The sequence below is a fragment of the Larus michahellis genome, chromosome Z (genome assembly GCF_964199755.1).
Source record: "Larus michahellis chromosome Z, bLarMic1.1, whole genome shotgun sequence".
In the NCBI taxonomy this organism is placed as follows: domain Eukaryota; kingdom Metazoa; phylum Chordata; class Aves; order Charadriiformes; family Laridae; genus Larus; species Larus michahellis.
Window position 1 is genome coordinate 54767902 of NC_133930.1, and position 15158 is coordinate 54783059.

The 15158-nt window shown below is 43.5% G+C and overlaps 1 protein-coding gene across 2 annotated transcripts; it reads right to left on the minus strand.

The window, feature by feature from the left end:
• Positions 1 to 369: 369 nt before the first annotated feature.
• On the minus strand, positions 370 to 14637 carry FNTA (farnesyltransferase, CAAX box, subunit alpha). Of its 2 annotated transcripts, XM_074568978.1 has the most exons (10): positions 14479 to 14637; positions 13916 to 14001; positions 13210 to 13324; positions 12266 to 12370; positions 11420 to 11546; positions 10852 to 11000; positions 5628 to 5690; positions 4389 to 4560; positions 2790 to 2854; positions 370 to 1700 (listed from the first exon to the last, which is right to left on the minus strand). In XM_074568978.1, exons 1-10 carry the CDS (start codon positions 14607 to 14609, stop codon positions 1634 to 1636), a joined length of 1080 nt encoding a protein of 359 aa, XP_074425079.1. In that variant the 5' UTR covers positions 14610 to 14637; the 3' UTR covers positions 370 to 1633. The 2 variants fall into 2 exon arrangements, with proteins under 2 accessions (XP_074425079.1, XP_074425080.1); XM_074568979.1 differs by lacking the exon at positions 370 to 1700 and having other exon boundaries at positions 2542 to 2854.
• Between the last annotated feature and the right edge of the window lie 521 nt (positions 14638 to 15158).

Here is a 15158-nt window from a genome sequence, read left to right on the forward strand (position 1 = left end):
AGGCTTTTTGTGCTCTTGTAGGGGCCCAGGTCTCCATATGCCCCTTGTCACCACTGCACTGCATGAATTACCTCCTGGACAGAAGCGTTTCACATGTCACTGCTTCCCTGCTGCAGGATACTGCTCCCACATGAGGTCCAGCTGAGCAGCACGCTCCTAATCTGTCTCAGCACAGCCAGACAGCAACCGATAGAGCATTATGTGCTAGCTGAGGTCGTTTTGTACTGAATAGATTAGGAAGGACTTGGAGGCTGTTTTGTCAGCCAAGTTGCAGAGACAATAAGGTGGAAGTCAGTAACAGCTTAGACAGACAGACACAGCTAGACCAAGGTAAGAACATCAGCCTCTGATGAAAGCAGGCATAGGAAATTATTTCACATGCTTTAATAATTCTCCATACTCCACTGAATATTCCAATTACATTGATTTACAAGGGACATTTGTACCGATACAGTTTTCCATTTAGGCACAGCTCTTCAGTAATAAAATTGTACACAGGAGTCCCATCAATACACACAATCAGTAACAACAGGAAGTTTTCTTGTACAGATGAACCCTTAGAACAAATCAGCTTGGTGCTTCCCCTGAACTTTGGTAGTCAGTACCAATTCCTATACATAGTTTAACACTTCCTATTGTAAGGCCCTTTTCTCTATGACGCATACACTTCATCAAGCTCCCACTTCTGCGAGAAAGATTCTGTCTCAGGCATATTTTTAAAATTAAAGGGTTAGTAGCTGCAGTTGCAACCTGGCTGGGCAGCCTGTCATTTTCCCAGCTCTCACAGCTCGGTATTTCTGAGTATGGCTCACTACCACAGAACTGAGATGCCTTTTGAAGAGGACTTCAGAGCTTCCTTGCAACCCAAATAATAGTAAACATAAGCATTTGAAAGAAGAAAATGAACATTTCTGCTAAAACATAATAGTAAAATAAACATTTAAAAAAAACCCAAAACATTTCTGTTAAAACATAACAACTTTTTTTTTAAATGGACTCTAGTCTCCAGAATGGTTTTTTCTTAGGATTTGCATGATTTGTTTGGTCACACATTTGCTTTACATGAGATGAGATATTTCCTGTTATAGTACATATCTGGTTATTCCTTCGTTAGTAAACTTAGCTCAGGAGTGGCATTATCTTTGGAGTATCACTATGCTTGTGTAAAGTAAAAAGAAAAAAGCAGGTAAAAAAAAATCTCCAAAAGTTTGAAGTTCTTGTCCATTTTAAATGTTTGTGTGTCACTATAAAAATGTTTTCTCTACCGCGGAGAAAACAGTAAAAATATTAAAACAAATTACATAGCTTTCACATAGTGATTGCACCCCCCATGAGTTGTTTTAAATTTAAAGAACGCATTGAATTAACATATTTCAAGCATTTAAAATAATCTCCACTATGGTTTAATTACAGCAGCAGCTTTTAGTGTTTAGTGTCTGAAAGACTTCCTATTATGAATACTAGTATTTATTTGTTCCCATTATGATCTTCTCAAAAAAAATATTTCAGATCAGCCAAGCAGTCTATGTGAAGAACACAGTTTACAACGGTCATTTACTGAAAACAGAGCAGATGCAGCAGTTTTCTTGTACAGGTATACACATCCTTTGCAGTTCTGCACTGCAGATACGCTCTATCTTTCACAAAGGGGAGGAAAATACTTCTTGGCTGAATATATGCATGGAAAAGGTATGAAAAGCCTGTAGGAGCAACAAGGTTAAGACATTTAATGGGAATAGGTCCCCAATAAAACCACTCCTTTCCTTCCAGTTCAGTGAAGGTCTATAACATAACTAGTTAGTTATAATCTCTTCTGACCTATGACTTCAGTTTGGTCTGGTTACAAAGGGTGAAGAAAAAACCAATAATTCAGATTTTCAGTCATGTGAACAGAACTCCAAGAAAAAACTAAGAGATCATCTAGGGTCCTCAAAGCATTTTTTCTGACTGTGCAGGTAAGAATTCAAGGCTCCAATGAATACATCAAGCATATGGAAAGTTTCTGGGATGAGAATACACCAGTGCAAAAGACACCTCAACACAATAGAATCTAATATCCCTAAAAGGGGGATGTTATTTTTATCTCTATTAGCATTTGAGAAGAGTAGACTATGTGCATCTGAAGACTAGAAGAAACTAAAATATTTCATAAAAATGCTTTAAAATGACACTTGGTGTTAGCTGCATAGCTTGTGCTGTCAGTGTTGCATAGCTGCTCCCACTAAGGCAACAACTGCAGCTCCTGCTTGCGCTAACCACAAGTAGGTTATTTCATATCCACTAGCCTAAGTTACCTGCAGTCATTACTGCATCTGATGTGACTGTGTTAGGAACCATGAATGGATAAGCCAGGGCATCAGAAATTAGTTTAGTACTTTATAAATAGTAGGTACAGTTTACCTACATACCTATGTAGGTATATATATGTATCTATGTGGCTATGTAGCTAAAGAGTAGATATAGCTATACCTATGTACCTATACATAGGTATATGTATTCATTATTAGGAAATAAATCCTTTTTTTGGTACATTTATTTTTTGACTGCTCCTACAGCTATTGTCAGCAGCACAACCTGAGACTATACAGCACTGCACTCTTCTTTCATTGCAATACCTCTTTACCAACTGAATACTACACTGGATTTTAAACTAGTTGATGACCCTACTTAGTACTGCTTTAGAATAGCTTGAGAGCTTAACGCTGTTTTCTTCCTATGCGTTCAGCTACTGCTGCTTGTCAGTCAGCATGGTGTGTTCAGTGCCTGAGCTGTGCTTGTTCTTAAGATACCTTCCAATGTATCTCCAGTATTCCTTTCGGATGGTGTCTTTTTCTTTAGCCAGAATTTCACAAAGCTATGAAAAAATTGAGAGATTGTAGTGTTATAATCAAAAGCTTACGGAAACCTTATTATCTTTATAAAATGCATACAAGATGTGGTTCAGCCAGTATTAGAAACACCTTCCTCAGCAACAACATTTGTTTTATTCACCAGATTTGCAACTGTCCAATGACCTCAAAGCGATCTCTGCTCCAACCAGTAGTCAACCAATGTGACACCGCACAGAAATCTCTTCAGTCCTATTTCAGTTGCAACGGCTTCCCTGTGACTCCTTTCCGTGCCTACCACTCATCATCTACCCCAGCCTATGCAGCCTGCAGTATACTGCAGGACACTGGTGACTTCCTGAAAAGCCTGACTGTCTTTTAGTGATCCAGTAGGCTGTACGTGACTTCATTCAAAACAGTGGGGCAACATCCTGCTCTTGAATCTTCAGTAGTCCTGACAGACTGACAGGAGATATTTTTTTAATGGTTTTTCTCTTAGCAGACTGTCCCAAAAGGATTCTCCATGCAAGTCAGTAACCTTCTCTCACAATGTGTTAGAGCTGGTGCTATACACGTACTTCTACATCTTCTGATTTTTGTTTTATTTTGATCTGTGTGAGCACTGAGGCACAGCAGAAGTCAACCCGACTCACAGGACACGCTATGTAAGCTTATATGGTATGAACACTGTCTACAAAGGTTCTAGTCAATTCCCTTTTATTATGCAGATGATGTTGCCTTACTTAGTGAACCAGAGTTCAGGAATAGGAGTTTCAATGCCTAAACAGATGAAGTCAAACTCAATGAAATAGTCTAAAGGGACATGAACCTGTGAGGTAAAACTGCACTTATTTACACTCTGGTCCTGGAACACAAAGGAAAAATATTGAGGAAGAACGCTGTTGGAACACCGAGACTTCAGGGAAGAACTGCAGCTCTAATTACACTGAGTTCCAGTCTGTCCCACAGTGAGTGAAAAGTGTTCTTGTCAAAACTACACTGCAAACCACAGCAAGGAGTTCCCTGAATATGAAGTACAGGGAGATATACAACATTACTAGAAGTCACTTATTCTCTGTAGGAAACGATGCCTGACATTTCTTACTAATGCTCCCAGTGCCTGCTGGCCTTTAAGCTAATTCTGTAGCTTTCTTAGAAAGAACTAAGACATGCAAAGGGAGCTTGAGATTCTATTTAGATACAGATACTCTGAAAACAAGATCCACCAACCCTCAGAGAAGAAAGTGAGTTCAGGCTACAAAGTTAGCATTGGAAACCTTGATTGCACAAGCATCTCCTTTCTTTTGCAGGCAATATTAGAAACCTTCCTTTTTTACCAGGTGAAGAAAACTTACAGCAATTTTCTAACTGGCAAGTTATTATTTATAGATAAATTCTCAAGACCCTTGTTATTATCTGGCTTTCAAGTCTTTATAGAGCTCCTGTGATTAACAAGCAACCTGTTCTATTTATGAAAATCAATCCCATTTTGTCAGGATATAAAACAAGAGAGTAATAGATGGCATCCCTAAGAAACAAAGCCAAGCTCTCAAAACCTACCTCCAATGCCTTGTTTAGTGTTTCCTCCTTGTTATCACACTGGTTTTCAAGCATATCTTCATATAAGTCCAAAAGAAAGGCAAGCAGATAGGGTGAACTGTGGCTAGGCTGTAAATTCAACAGTTGCTCTAACAGATTTGGATACTTAGAAAGACCACGATCCTGTAGAATCCTAGAACAGAGGTTAATAGGCTTGAAATATAACACTGGGAAATACGGCATGAAGAATTACATTTTTGTTATGACTCCTTTATTTGGAGATGTTGTGGTTTCAGTTGAGGTACAGTTAATTTTTTTACAGCAGCTGGTATTGTGCTATATTTTGGATGTGGGATGAGAAATACCTTTGATAGTGCACTGGTGATTTTAGTTGTTGATAAGCACTCAAGGCTTTTTCTGCTCCTTATACTGCCCTGCCAGCAATCAGGCTGAGTGGGGGGCACAAGAAGTTGGGAGGAGACACAGCCAGGACAGCTGACCCCAACTGACCAAAGGAATATTCCACACCATATGACATCATGCTCAGTATATAAAGCTAGGGGAAGAAGCAGCAAGGGGGAAACATTTGAAGTTACAGCATTTATTTTCCTAAGTAACTACGCATGATGGAGTGCTGCTTTCCTGGAGATGGCTGAGCACGTGCCTACCAACGGAAGTACTGAATGAATTCCTTGTTTTGCATTGCTTGTGCACGCAGCTTTTGCTTTACTTAACCTGTCTGTATCTCAACCCACAAGTTTCCTCACTTTTACTTCTCTGATTCCCTCCCCAATCCCAACCAGGGGCATTAAGTGAGCAGCTGCGTGATCCTATCTGCTGACTGGGGTTAAACCATGACAGGAGATCAGTTTTGAAATAGTAAGGCAGAAAGTGAGAAGCATCCAGCAATAATACAGCTTAATGTTGTAGTCAGCTAGTATAGTTATGCTCAACTGAACAGAAATTAGACTGAAAGCATGCTCATTACTTTCTAATCTATGCTTTTGAACCAGTAACATTATGGCTCAGTTTTTTAAAAGCATGAGAAGTACTTGCAATCCTCCCACAAGAACAGGGCCAGAAACTTAATGGAAAGTTATAGAGAAATTAGGTTAATATATTGACCCCTTGCAAAGGTTTTTGCCTGCCTGCTTAAGCACACAACACTAGGATGAACAGCAACAAGCTCTTTTCAGTTAAGGGTTAGGCTTAAGACACCTTCTACGGATATTCTTTGCCCCACAGAGAAGGATGCCTCACCCTTTTAAGTAGTTCCAAGCGCTCTCATTATGTGGCACTGCTGTGATTGTCTCAAGAGTGTATCTGTGAGAAAAAGATAACAGGTCATGAATGCAACCACTAACAATGCAGTTAGAAATTACCTAACTGTGCTCAGACACTCCCAAATACATCCCTCTAGTCTATATTTCAGAGCCTTTTTGAAGATCATCTCAATTGGGTCATAGATCAAAAACACCTCATAATATAATCACTGCAAGTCTCAGAAAGGCAAACACTCTGAGAACAGTTTGAAATTCTGAAGTGTTCCATTTGCTGCATTTTATACAATAATGAAACAGTTCTCAAAATTATGAGCAATAACCATAGAATGGTTAGAGTTGGAAGTGACCTTAAAGATCATTTAGTTCCAACCCCCCTGCCATGGGCAGGGACACCTCCCACTAGACCAGGCTGCTCAAAGCCTCATCCAACCTGGCCTTGAACACTTCCAGGGATGGGGCACCCACAACTTCCCTGGGCAACATGTTACAGTGTCTCACCACCCTCACAGTAAAGAATTTCTTCCTAACATCCAATCTAAACCTACTCTCTTTCAGTTTAAAGCCATTACCCCTCATCCTATCACTACACTCATTCATAAAGAGTCCCTCTCCATCTCTCCTGTAGGCCCCCTTTAGGTACTGAAAGGCCACTATAAGGTCTCCCCGGAGCCTTCTCTTCTCCAGGCTGAACAAGATCAACTCTCTCAGCCCCTCTTCACAGGAGAGGTTCCCAGCCCTCTGAGCATCTTCATGGCCTTCCTCTGGACTGCAACAGATCCATCTCTTTCTTATGTTGGGGGCTCCAAAGCTGGATGCAGTACTCCAGGTGGGATCTCACCAGGGCAGAGTAGAGGGGCAGAATCATATCCCTTGTCCTGCTGGCCGTACTTCTTTTGATGCAGCCCAGGATGCTGTTGGCTTTCTGGGCTGCAAACGCACATTGTCGGCTCATGTTGAGCTTCTCATCAACCAACACCCTCAAGTCCTTCTCCTCAGAGCTGCTCTCAAGCCATTCTTCACCCAACACTGTGTTTGTGCTTGGGATTGCCATGACTCGGGTGCAGGACCTTGCACTTGGCCTGGGTGAACTTCATGAGGTTTCCATGGACCCACCTCAAGCCTGTCCAGGTCCCTCTGGATGGCATCCCTTCCCTCCAGCATGTCGACCACATCACACAACTTGGTGTCGTCAGCAAACTTGCGGAGGGTGCACTCAATCCCACTGTCCGCATTGCCAACAAATTTGTTAAGCAGCACTGATCCCAGTACTAACCCCTGAGGAACACCACTCATCACTGCTCACCACTTGGACACAGAGCCATTCATTGCAACTCTTTAAGTGCTGCCATCCAGCCAAGTCCTTATCATCTGAGTGGTCCATCTGTCAAATCCACATCACTCCAATTTAGAGACAAGTATGTTGTGCAGGACAGTGTCAAGCACTTTGCACAAGTCCAGGGAGATGACATCAGTTGCTCTTCCCTTATTCACCAATACTGTAATGCCATCATAAAAGCCACCAAATTTATCTGGCACCATTTGCCCCTAGTGAAGCCATGCTGACTGTCATCACAGCCAACTAAGAAACAACATACTCTCCCAGTATGCTAAAGGAATAACTTGTGTCTTAACACTTAGAAATGGCAAGGGACCCAAAAGGCTAGAGTAATCGAAGCCCAGGGTGAGCTATGTTACTATGACTGCGTATGGTATGTTCTGTACCTATTTGCAGAACTTTTTTCATGAGGCTGCACTTGAGCAAACCCACAGAAAGGCAGAGGTTGACCTTTCAGCTCACACAACCTTCTGCAGCAATTCTTTTAAAGCAGTAGTTCGGCAACTCCTCTAAAAGCAAAGCAACAAGAGGCACCTGCCATACAGTCACAAAGCCACATTTCATGTTCACAAAACAAGCTTTACCTTCTGCCCTTCCCCAGTATAACTAAGCATTCAGCTTATTTTCAGAGACAGCGGACACTGATTAAAAAGTTCTATACTGAAAAAATACCTCAAACCAACCCTAAACCTTTTTTAACCTTCTGCAGTCACTATGACAATGACCAAGTTTATCAAGCAACAAGCAGCCCAACTACAGTTCTACAACAACACCGGGGAAGTGTTAACCTTGGACAGTCTGATTCTTAAGATGGTATACAATTATGCTGAACATAGTAGCACGTATAAACAGATCAAGGGAGGATGTCAGATCTAACCTCTGGAGACAGAAAGCTGCAAATATCCAAGCCTAAGTCATGGAAATGGTGCAGATTTATTAATCTGCAAGAAAGTTATAAACTGAAAGAAAAGTATGAGTTACTGCAGTTTGCAAAGACAATTGCAAGGGCAATGAAAGGTGGTGGGGGCTGGGATCCTCTATGAACAATGTACCAATGGACCTATTCAGAGACTCAGCCTTTCTTCTAAAGAATAACTCAGAAAAATTGCAGTACGTTCTTTTTATTGCTTCTTCACTTTAGACAAACGTCTTCTCATAATCATCAACCCTGATCAGCAGTCTGAGAGTTGAAAACCATAGAAGGAGGCTTCCCTTACCACCATCAGTAGTGAAATAAATGGCTATAAACCCAGTTTGTCTTCAGTTACAAACACATCACTCTGAAACAGCTTTCAAAGATCACTTTCCTCAAAACTCACTCAGTTAGTTGCTTTTGTGCTGACCACATACCCCTGAAAGCTCCTTTCTTTTTCCAGCTGCATCAAATTCCTCACAAAAGGCAATTCCTCTTCCTACAATCCATGTCCATGTTATTTTTAAATCATTGTCGCTACTGTACTACTAAAATAGCAGTTTAGTGCAACACTGAGAGTGCCTCTCCTTCCAAGCTCTAGGGGTAGGATGCAAGATACTAATGAACAGCACAACTTATGTGCTTCCAGTGTCACAGACTTTTTGCAGGTTATTCCGCTATAGCTAGTTGACGATAAAAAAAAAAAAGTTTTGAATAAACAGCAGGGTAGGAAGACAGGTTCAAGAGAACAGCTTGGCCAGGGTGAGCATAGCTTGCTTCAGTACTACTCAACAAGTCAGTGGTACTGAACACATCTATATGTAAACACAACCCTGCATGGTTGAGCAAGGAGCTTCTGAAAAAGCTCAAGTAGAAGAAGGAAGTCTACAATAAATGGAAGAAGGGACTGACCCCTTGGGAGGATTACAAGAATGCCACCAGAGCATGCAGGGATAAAACAAGGAAAGCCAAGGCCGCGTTGGAATTACACCTGGCCAGGGATGTCAAGCTCAACAGGAAGGGCTTCTACAAGTATACTGGAACCTAAAGGAAGACCAGAGAAGTTGCGGACACTGATCGCAATGAGACAGGAGCCATGGTGACTGAGGATGCGGAGAAGGTGGAGTTACTGAATGCCTTCTTTGCTTCGGTCTTTACTGCTCAGCCCAGCCCTCAGGAGTCCCAGATTTTGGAGAAAGTAACGGGGAAAGAGGAAGACTTCCCTTGGGTTGAGGAGGATCAAGTGAGGAAACAATTAGGTCAATTAGATATTTGCAAGTCCATTGGCCCCGATGGGATGCACCCGAGAACGCTGAGGGAGCTGGCAGAAGTCATTGCTGGGCCGCTCTCCATCATCTTTGAAAGATCCTGGAGAACAGGCAAGGTGCCTGAGGACGGGAGGAAAGCCAACGTCACTCCAGTCTTCAAAAAAGGCAAGGAGGAGGAGCTGGGGAACTACAGGCCGGTCAGCCTCATCTCCATCCCTGGAAAGATGATGGAATAGCTCGTTCTGGGAGTCATCTCAAGGCATGTGGAGGAAAATAAAGCTATCAGAAGTACTCAACATGGATTCACCAAGGGGAAATCATGTCTGACTAACCTGATAGCCTTCTATGATGGAATGACTGGATGGAGAGATGAAGGGAGGGTGGCAGATGTTGTCTACCTTGACTTCAGCAAGGCATTGGACACTGTCTCCCCACAGCATCCTCACAGGAACGCTTAGGAAGTGTGGATTAGATGAATGGACAGTAAGGTGGATAGATAACTGGTTGAAAGACAGAGCTCAGAGGGTTGTGATTAGGGGCACAGAGTCTACTTGGAGGTCAGTGATGAGTGGTGTTCCCCAGGGGTCAGTACTGGGTCCAGTCCTCTTCAATATATTCATCAATGACCTGGATGAGGGGATAGAGTGCACCCTCAGCAAGTTCGCTGATGACACAAAGCTGGGAGGGGTGGCTGACACAGCAGAAGGCTGTGCCACCATACAGAGAGACCTGGACAGGCTGGAGAGTTGGGCAGAGAGGAACCTTATGAAATTCAACAAGGGCAAATGTAGGGTGCTGCACCTGGGGAGGAATAACCCCATGCACCAGTACAGGTTGGGGGCTGACCTGCTGGAGAGCAGCTCAGTGGAAAGAGACCTGGGAGTCCTGGTGGACAACAGGATGACCAGGAGTCAGCAATGTGCCCTCGTGGCCAAGACGCCAATGGCATCCTGGGGTGCATCAAGAAGAGTGTGGCCAGGAGGTCGAGGGAGGTCATCCTCCCCCTCTACTCTGCCCTGGTGAGGCCGCATCTGGAGTACCATGTCCAGTTCTGGGCTCCCCGGTTCAAGAAGGACAGGGAACTGCTGGAGAGGGTGCAGCAAAGGGCTACCAAGACGATTAGGGGACTGGAACACCTCTCTTATGAAGAAAGGCTGAAGGACTTGGGTCTCTTCAGTCTGGAAAAAAGACGACTGAGGGGGGATCTTATCAACACTTATAAATACTTAAAGTGGGGGTGTTGGGAGGATGGGGCCAGGCTCTTTTCAGTGGTACCCAGCGACAGGACAAAAAATAATGGGCACAAACTTGAGCATAGGAAGTTCCACCTAAACATGAGGAGGAACGTCCTCTCTTTGAAGGTGGCAGAGCACTGGAACAGGCTGCCCAGAGAGGTGGTGGTGTCTCCGTCTCTGGAGACATTCAAAACCTGCCTGGATGCATTCCTGTGCAACCTGCTCTAGGTGAACTTGCTCTGGCAGGGGGGTTGGACTAGATGATCTCCAGAGGTCCCTTCCAGCCCTATGATTTTATATGCACTAAGACTTGATCTGCTCTCCCTGAGAGCGAGTCCAAAAACTGCATTATAATAGGAAAGACAAGCCCACATGGACCTTCTTCAAACTATTCGTTTGCTCTCACATAATGAAGAGTTCTTCATGTTAGCATGAACAACATTACTAACTGGACTTCTCTGTCTAGGATTGCTGGATCATCGTAGCCGGTGGTGTTGAAAATTACAAAGTATCGTTGGTTCCAAACAGAGTTGTTTCTCACATCTTCCCTCAAAAGGTGGTCTACATATTCCAGTTCATTGTCCCATAATTTGAACTCCTATGGAAACGGAAGGAAGAGAGAATATCACAATCAAAAGTTTGTATTTTTTAAGACATATTTTCCTTGCTCCTAAGTTCTCTGAACATTAGGTACTGATACTTTTTTAAAGATATCAACACAAAGTTCAAAGAAAAATAAGGAAGTACACTATGAACATGCTACAGTATTCAGTTGCCCGCAGTGGTATTAGCTCATCATTAAATTCACACACATAACAGTATGCAGTCAAAACCAGACCTTTTTGAACTCAATTCCTAAAAGGCAAGTCTATAGCTAACCTCTACTACACATTAAAATGCAATTGTTTTCCACCCTTCAGCCTTAAGTGCCAAATGCAATTCAGATTGCATTTAAGAAGCAAAACTCTACATCCTGAGCAGGTTATTTTGTGACTTTGTGTTCTGTGGATACAATACCTGAATAACCCATTGCCTGTGTTGCCATGCATGGTAATTTTTGGCATCTTGATTAAGAATGTCAGCTACAAAGTCAAGCTCTTGGGATGGATCCTGCAGCCACTCCACCAACAACCGTCTGTGATGCCTGATGATAGGTAGAGGAAACTATTTTTAGAATAGCCTAAAAATTTTTTTGTGAACACGTGTTCTGTAGCGAAACAGCATACAGCAACTACTTAGAAAAAAACCCAGTAGTTAAATACTGCAAATTACTGGCTCTGAGAAATATATGATGCAAACTTATAACAAATTCTAACTGCACATACACATTGGCCAATCACCTTCTTTTAGGCAAGTTATGTTTACTTGAAGTAACATGTTTTAACCTCATGGCCAGAGTCTTCAGCAGAATAAAATTTTCTAGTACTACATAATTTCTCTACAAAAACCGGCATTGCTGTTTCACCTATTCCCATTCACATATTGTTGCAAAGAACCCAACAACAGGTAAGCAAACTCCCAAGGCCAAGAAAACCCACTCATTTCTATTTGTTTTTTTGTTTGTCTTTTCATAAATCATTTTTTTTGATGTCAAAATTTTGACAGTTTGAAAGTTGAAATTAAAAGAAAACAAGACCTTTTAAGCATGTCATAATCACATGTTTAGAACAAACTGCTAAAGAGGACTTTGGCAGTGATACTGATGCGACTCCATTTAACTCCTCCACTACTGCCAATGCAGTAGACACAGGAAGCAACTCTTAACAACCTTGTGGATCAGTGATCACAACTTATTCTAGACAATGTACAAAACAAAAATCATACGCAAAAAATTTAAGAACTGAAAAGAAAACATGATTTTACCAGACTTGGTAGTTCTTTGGCTGATCTTCAATGATAGTTGTAATATACTGAAGTTCGTCATAGAGATCCTTTCCCAAAGACTGCAGGAGGACTCTCCTGAAATACCTGTATAAAAGTCAAGCATTCGAACACTGCAACAGGACTTTCCTAAAATTCACAGAGGAGAACACAGAACTTTTGTTCACAGTTCTTCTAGTAGATATTGAGTTAAAAAAGTGCAAAAAACTAAACCAGTATCCAGTTCTGGTAAAGGCCATTCAGTTATTGAAGAGTGGAGAACTGGAATACAACTGTTTACAACAGCATGTTATCAAAGGTCACAGCAATCTTGCTTCAAATTTACCTCTGTCTACCCGCACTGATCTTATCGCAGAAACTATGACTTATGTGCTTAAAACAATATAAACTTTCTGATTTTATGCATGTAGGGGAATAGACGTACAAGAGGTACCTGTTAGCATTCATGAGTTAAATGGCCCTACTCCAAATATCAAAACCTCACTGTTTATTCATTACCTAACTGCACATTAACCTGACAGATATTCTAAAATGCACTATTTAGTAAGTATATAACTATTTAGCAGGACATAGCAGCTATCATACTTTTATGTCTCTTCTTGAAGTCAAGTGAGGGCATCTTTAGCATTTTGCCACAGCCACGTTATCAGGCAAGTGATCTAATTTTAAACAGCAAAGTTCTTTCTGTGGCTAACCCTGACCTTGATTGATAATATTCTCAAAGCCAAACGAATGAAAACCACTGAATCAAAATGAGAAACGGAAAATACTGAACAAAGGCTTTCTTCATAAGCTCACTGTAAGTCTACACTACTCCTCTGTGTAAACTCAGCTAGTCATGCCCTCATTAGACTAACAAATTTATTAAAGACATAAGAAGTCGGCAATCAAGCGATGCTAGAAATAATCACAAAGTTATAACTTACCATACTGTGTAGTTTGCAGCATTTAACTCAATGGCATCTGCTGTCAGCTTGAAAGCTCTTTCGCTTCTTTCATCCTGCTGCACAACAGCCCGGAAGTAGTCATAGACATCTTCAACTAAATAGATAACAGCATCTTATCCAAGGCCATGAGACAATCGCCTGATTAGGGGGTAATCAAGTTACTTCCTATTTTGTGTACTTTGAATACACGTATTTAAAATGATAGCTACGTATTGCTCTGACAGCATTGCTAATTAAATCTTCTAAATTATATTAGTATACCAAAAAGCTGCAAAAATATCTTAAAAATACACCACCCAAGTAACACATGAAACAATCAGAAAAATTTCTTGCTGCTTACCCACAATCTCCCCAGATGCAGTAGCTTTATACACTCTCTTCCACTTGTGGGCTAGAAATGCCATACTGTGTGAACCGGACTGTCTGTTGTATTACCTCTTAAGCCGTATGATTTTAAAATAAAGCTTTGGCTATTAATATCTCAGGTGAAGATTCAACCTCAGTGGTTTTTGGTGAAAACATCACACACAGCCACAATAACACAATAAACATTAAACTAATTTCTTCCCAGTGCTGCTCTGGAAAATACATTACCCAAAACGTGAGGTCTTGCTTTAACAATGCCGGGGACAGATACAAACTCAACCACCTTAAGTTTGCAGCACACGACGTATTTAAAACTTACATTTTTCACTGTAGATGATCCGGACGACAGGGGTCGGTCCATCGCTTTGGATAATGGGTTTAATATCTGCCCACTTCTTCCTGTCCCTGCAAATACGTGGGTTAGTCTTTTTTTTTTTTTTTTTAAACGTTTCTAAAAAGCACGAGACGCCACTCAAAGCGCTGCACGAGCGAATCGACGCCCAGCAACACCCCCTTGTTCCCAGCGGGCACTACTGTCACGGCGCTACTGCCCCGCGCGCAGACCGGCGCGCGAACGCCGCAGGGAGACCCTGACACACGCAACCGCTTCAAAACCCAGCGGTGATGCAACCCGGGACAGGAAAGCCATCATCGCGCCACCCCACCCGCTGCGACTTCCGCCACACCACCAAGCGCCCCCGCCCCGGCCGCGACCGCCGACCCCCGGAGCACGTCAACAACTCAATGCCTCCGCGCCCCGACCCCGCGCCCCCCACGAACGATGTGACGAGACGTGACACGACGCGACACACCGCCACCGCGCCGGCGGCGCGGGGAGCCCCGCTCCCGGCCGGTCGGTGTCGGCGCCGCCGCGGCCGTTACCTGTAGAGCACGTAGCTGGGGTCCTTCCCCACCTCATCCTCTTTCAGCAGCTCCCCGAAACCGCTGTCCAACTCGCTGCAGCCTTCCTTCGCTGGCTCCAGCTCCACCGCCCCCCTGCCCTTCTCTGCCATCGCCCCGCAGCTGCTTCCGGGACCCGACGGAAGCACAGAGGCCGGTACGGCGGCGGGGCGGAGCCGATGCGTGGCTCGGCATTGCCGACGTCTGGCGCGGAGAGGCGGGGTCGTGAGGCAGGTGGGGCCTGCCCGCCGGCCGGGCAGTGAGACTGTCCCCCACCTCCGGTAGCGTCCAGGGGCCACCTGCCGCCCTCAGAAGCTTTTATCCACGGGTCTGCTAATTAACGCTCACGCACGTGCGTGGGGAGGGAAGCGGGGCCCGGGCGCTGCACCATTTCGCTTCTCCGCTTCCACCGTGCCCTGAGGAAAAGCCATGGTACCAGCAGGGATTGTCGGCCTGTCGGCCGGTGGTCACGGCTCTGCCCGGGCGTTACGGCAGCAGCGCTTATGGGTTAACTGGTGCGGCAGCTGTCTGCTCGGCTGTGCGCTGTGCCTGGTTTTCACTGCTATAAACCAAGACCTGAGAGGCAAGAACAGAAGGGAGGCATAGTGCATGCCAGCAGTAGCATATTTACCACCAGAAGCCAGCCTGACACCAGTACTGGG

What these genes read in the sequence shown, in the direction of transcription:
- FNTA (XM_074568978.1), bottom strand. Translation starts at nt 14,609, where the DNA reads ATGGCAGAGAAGGGCAGGGGGGCGGTGGAGCTGGAGCCAGCGAAGGAA. An exon ending in CCAAAGAACTACCAAGTCTG is followed by an intron (nt 11,547 to 12,265) that starts GTAAAATCATGT and finishes ACCTATCATCAG; the next exon opens with GCATCACAGACGGTTGTTGG. An exon ending in ATCCTAGACAGAGAAGTCCA is followed by an intron (nt 5,691 to 10,851) that starts GTTAGTAATGTT and finishes TTTTTCTCACAG; the next exon opens with ATACACTCTTGAGACAATCA.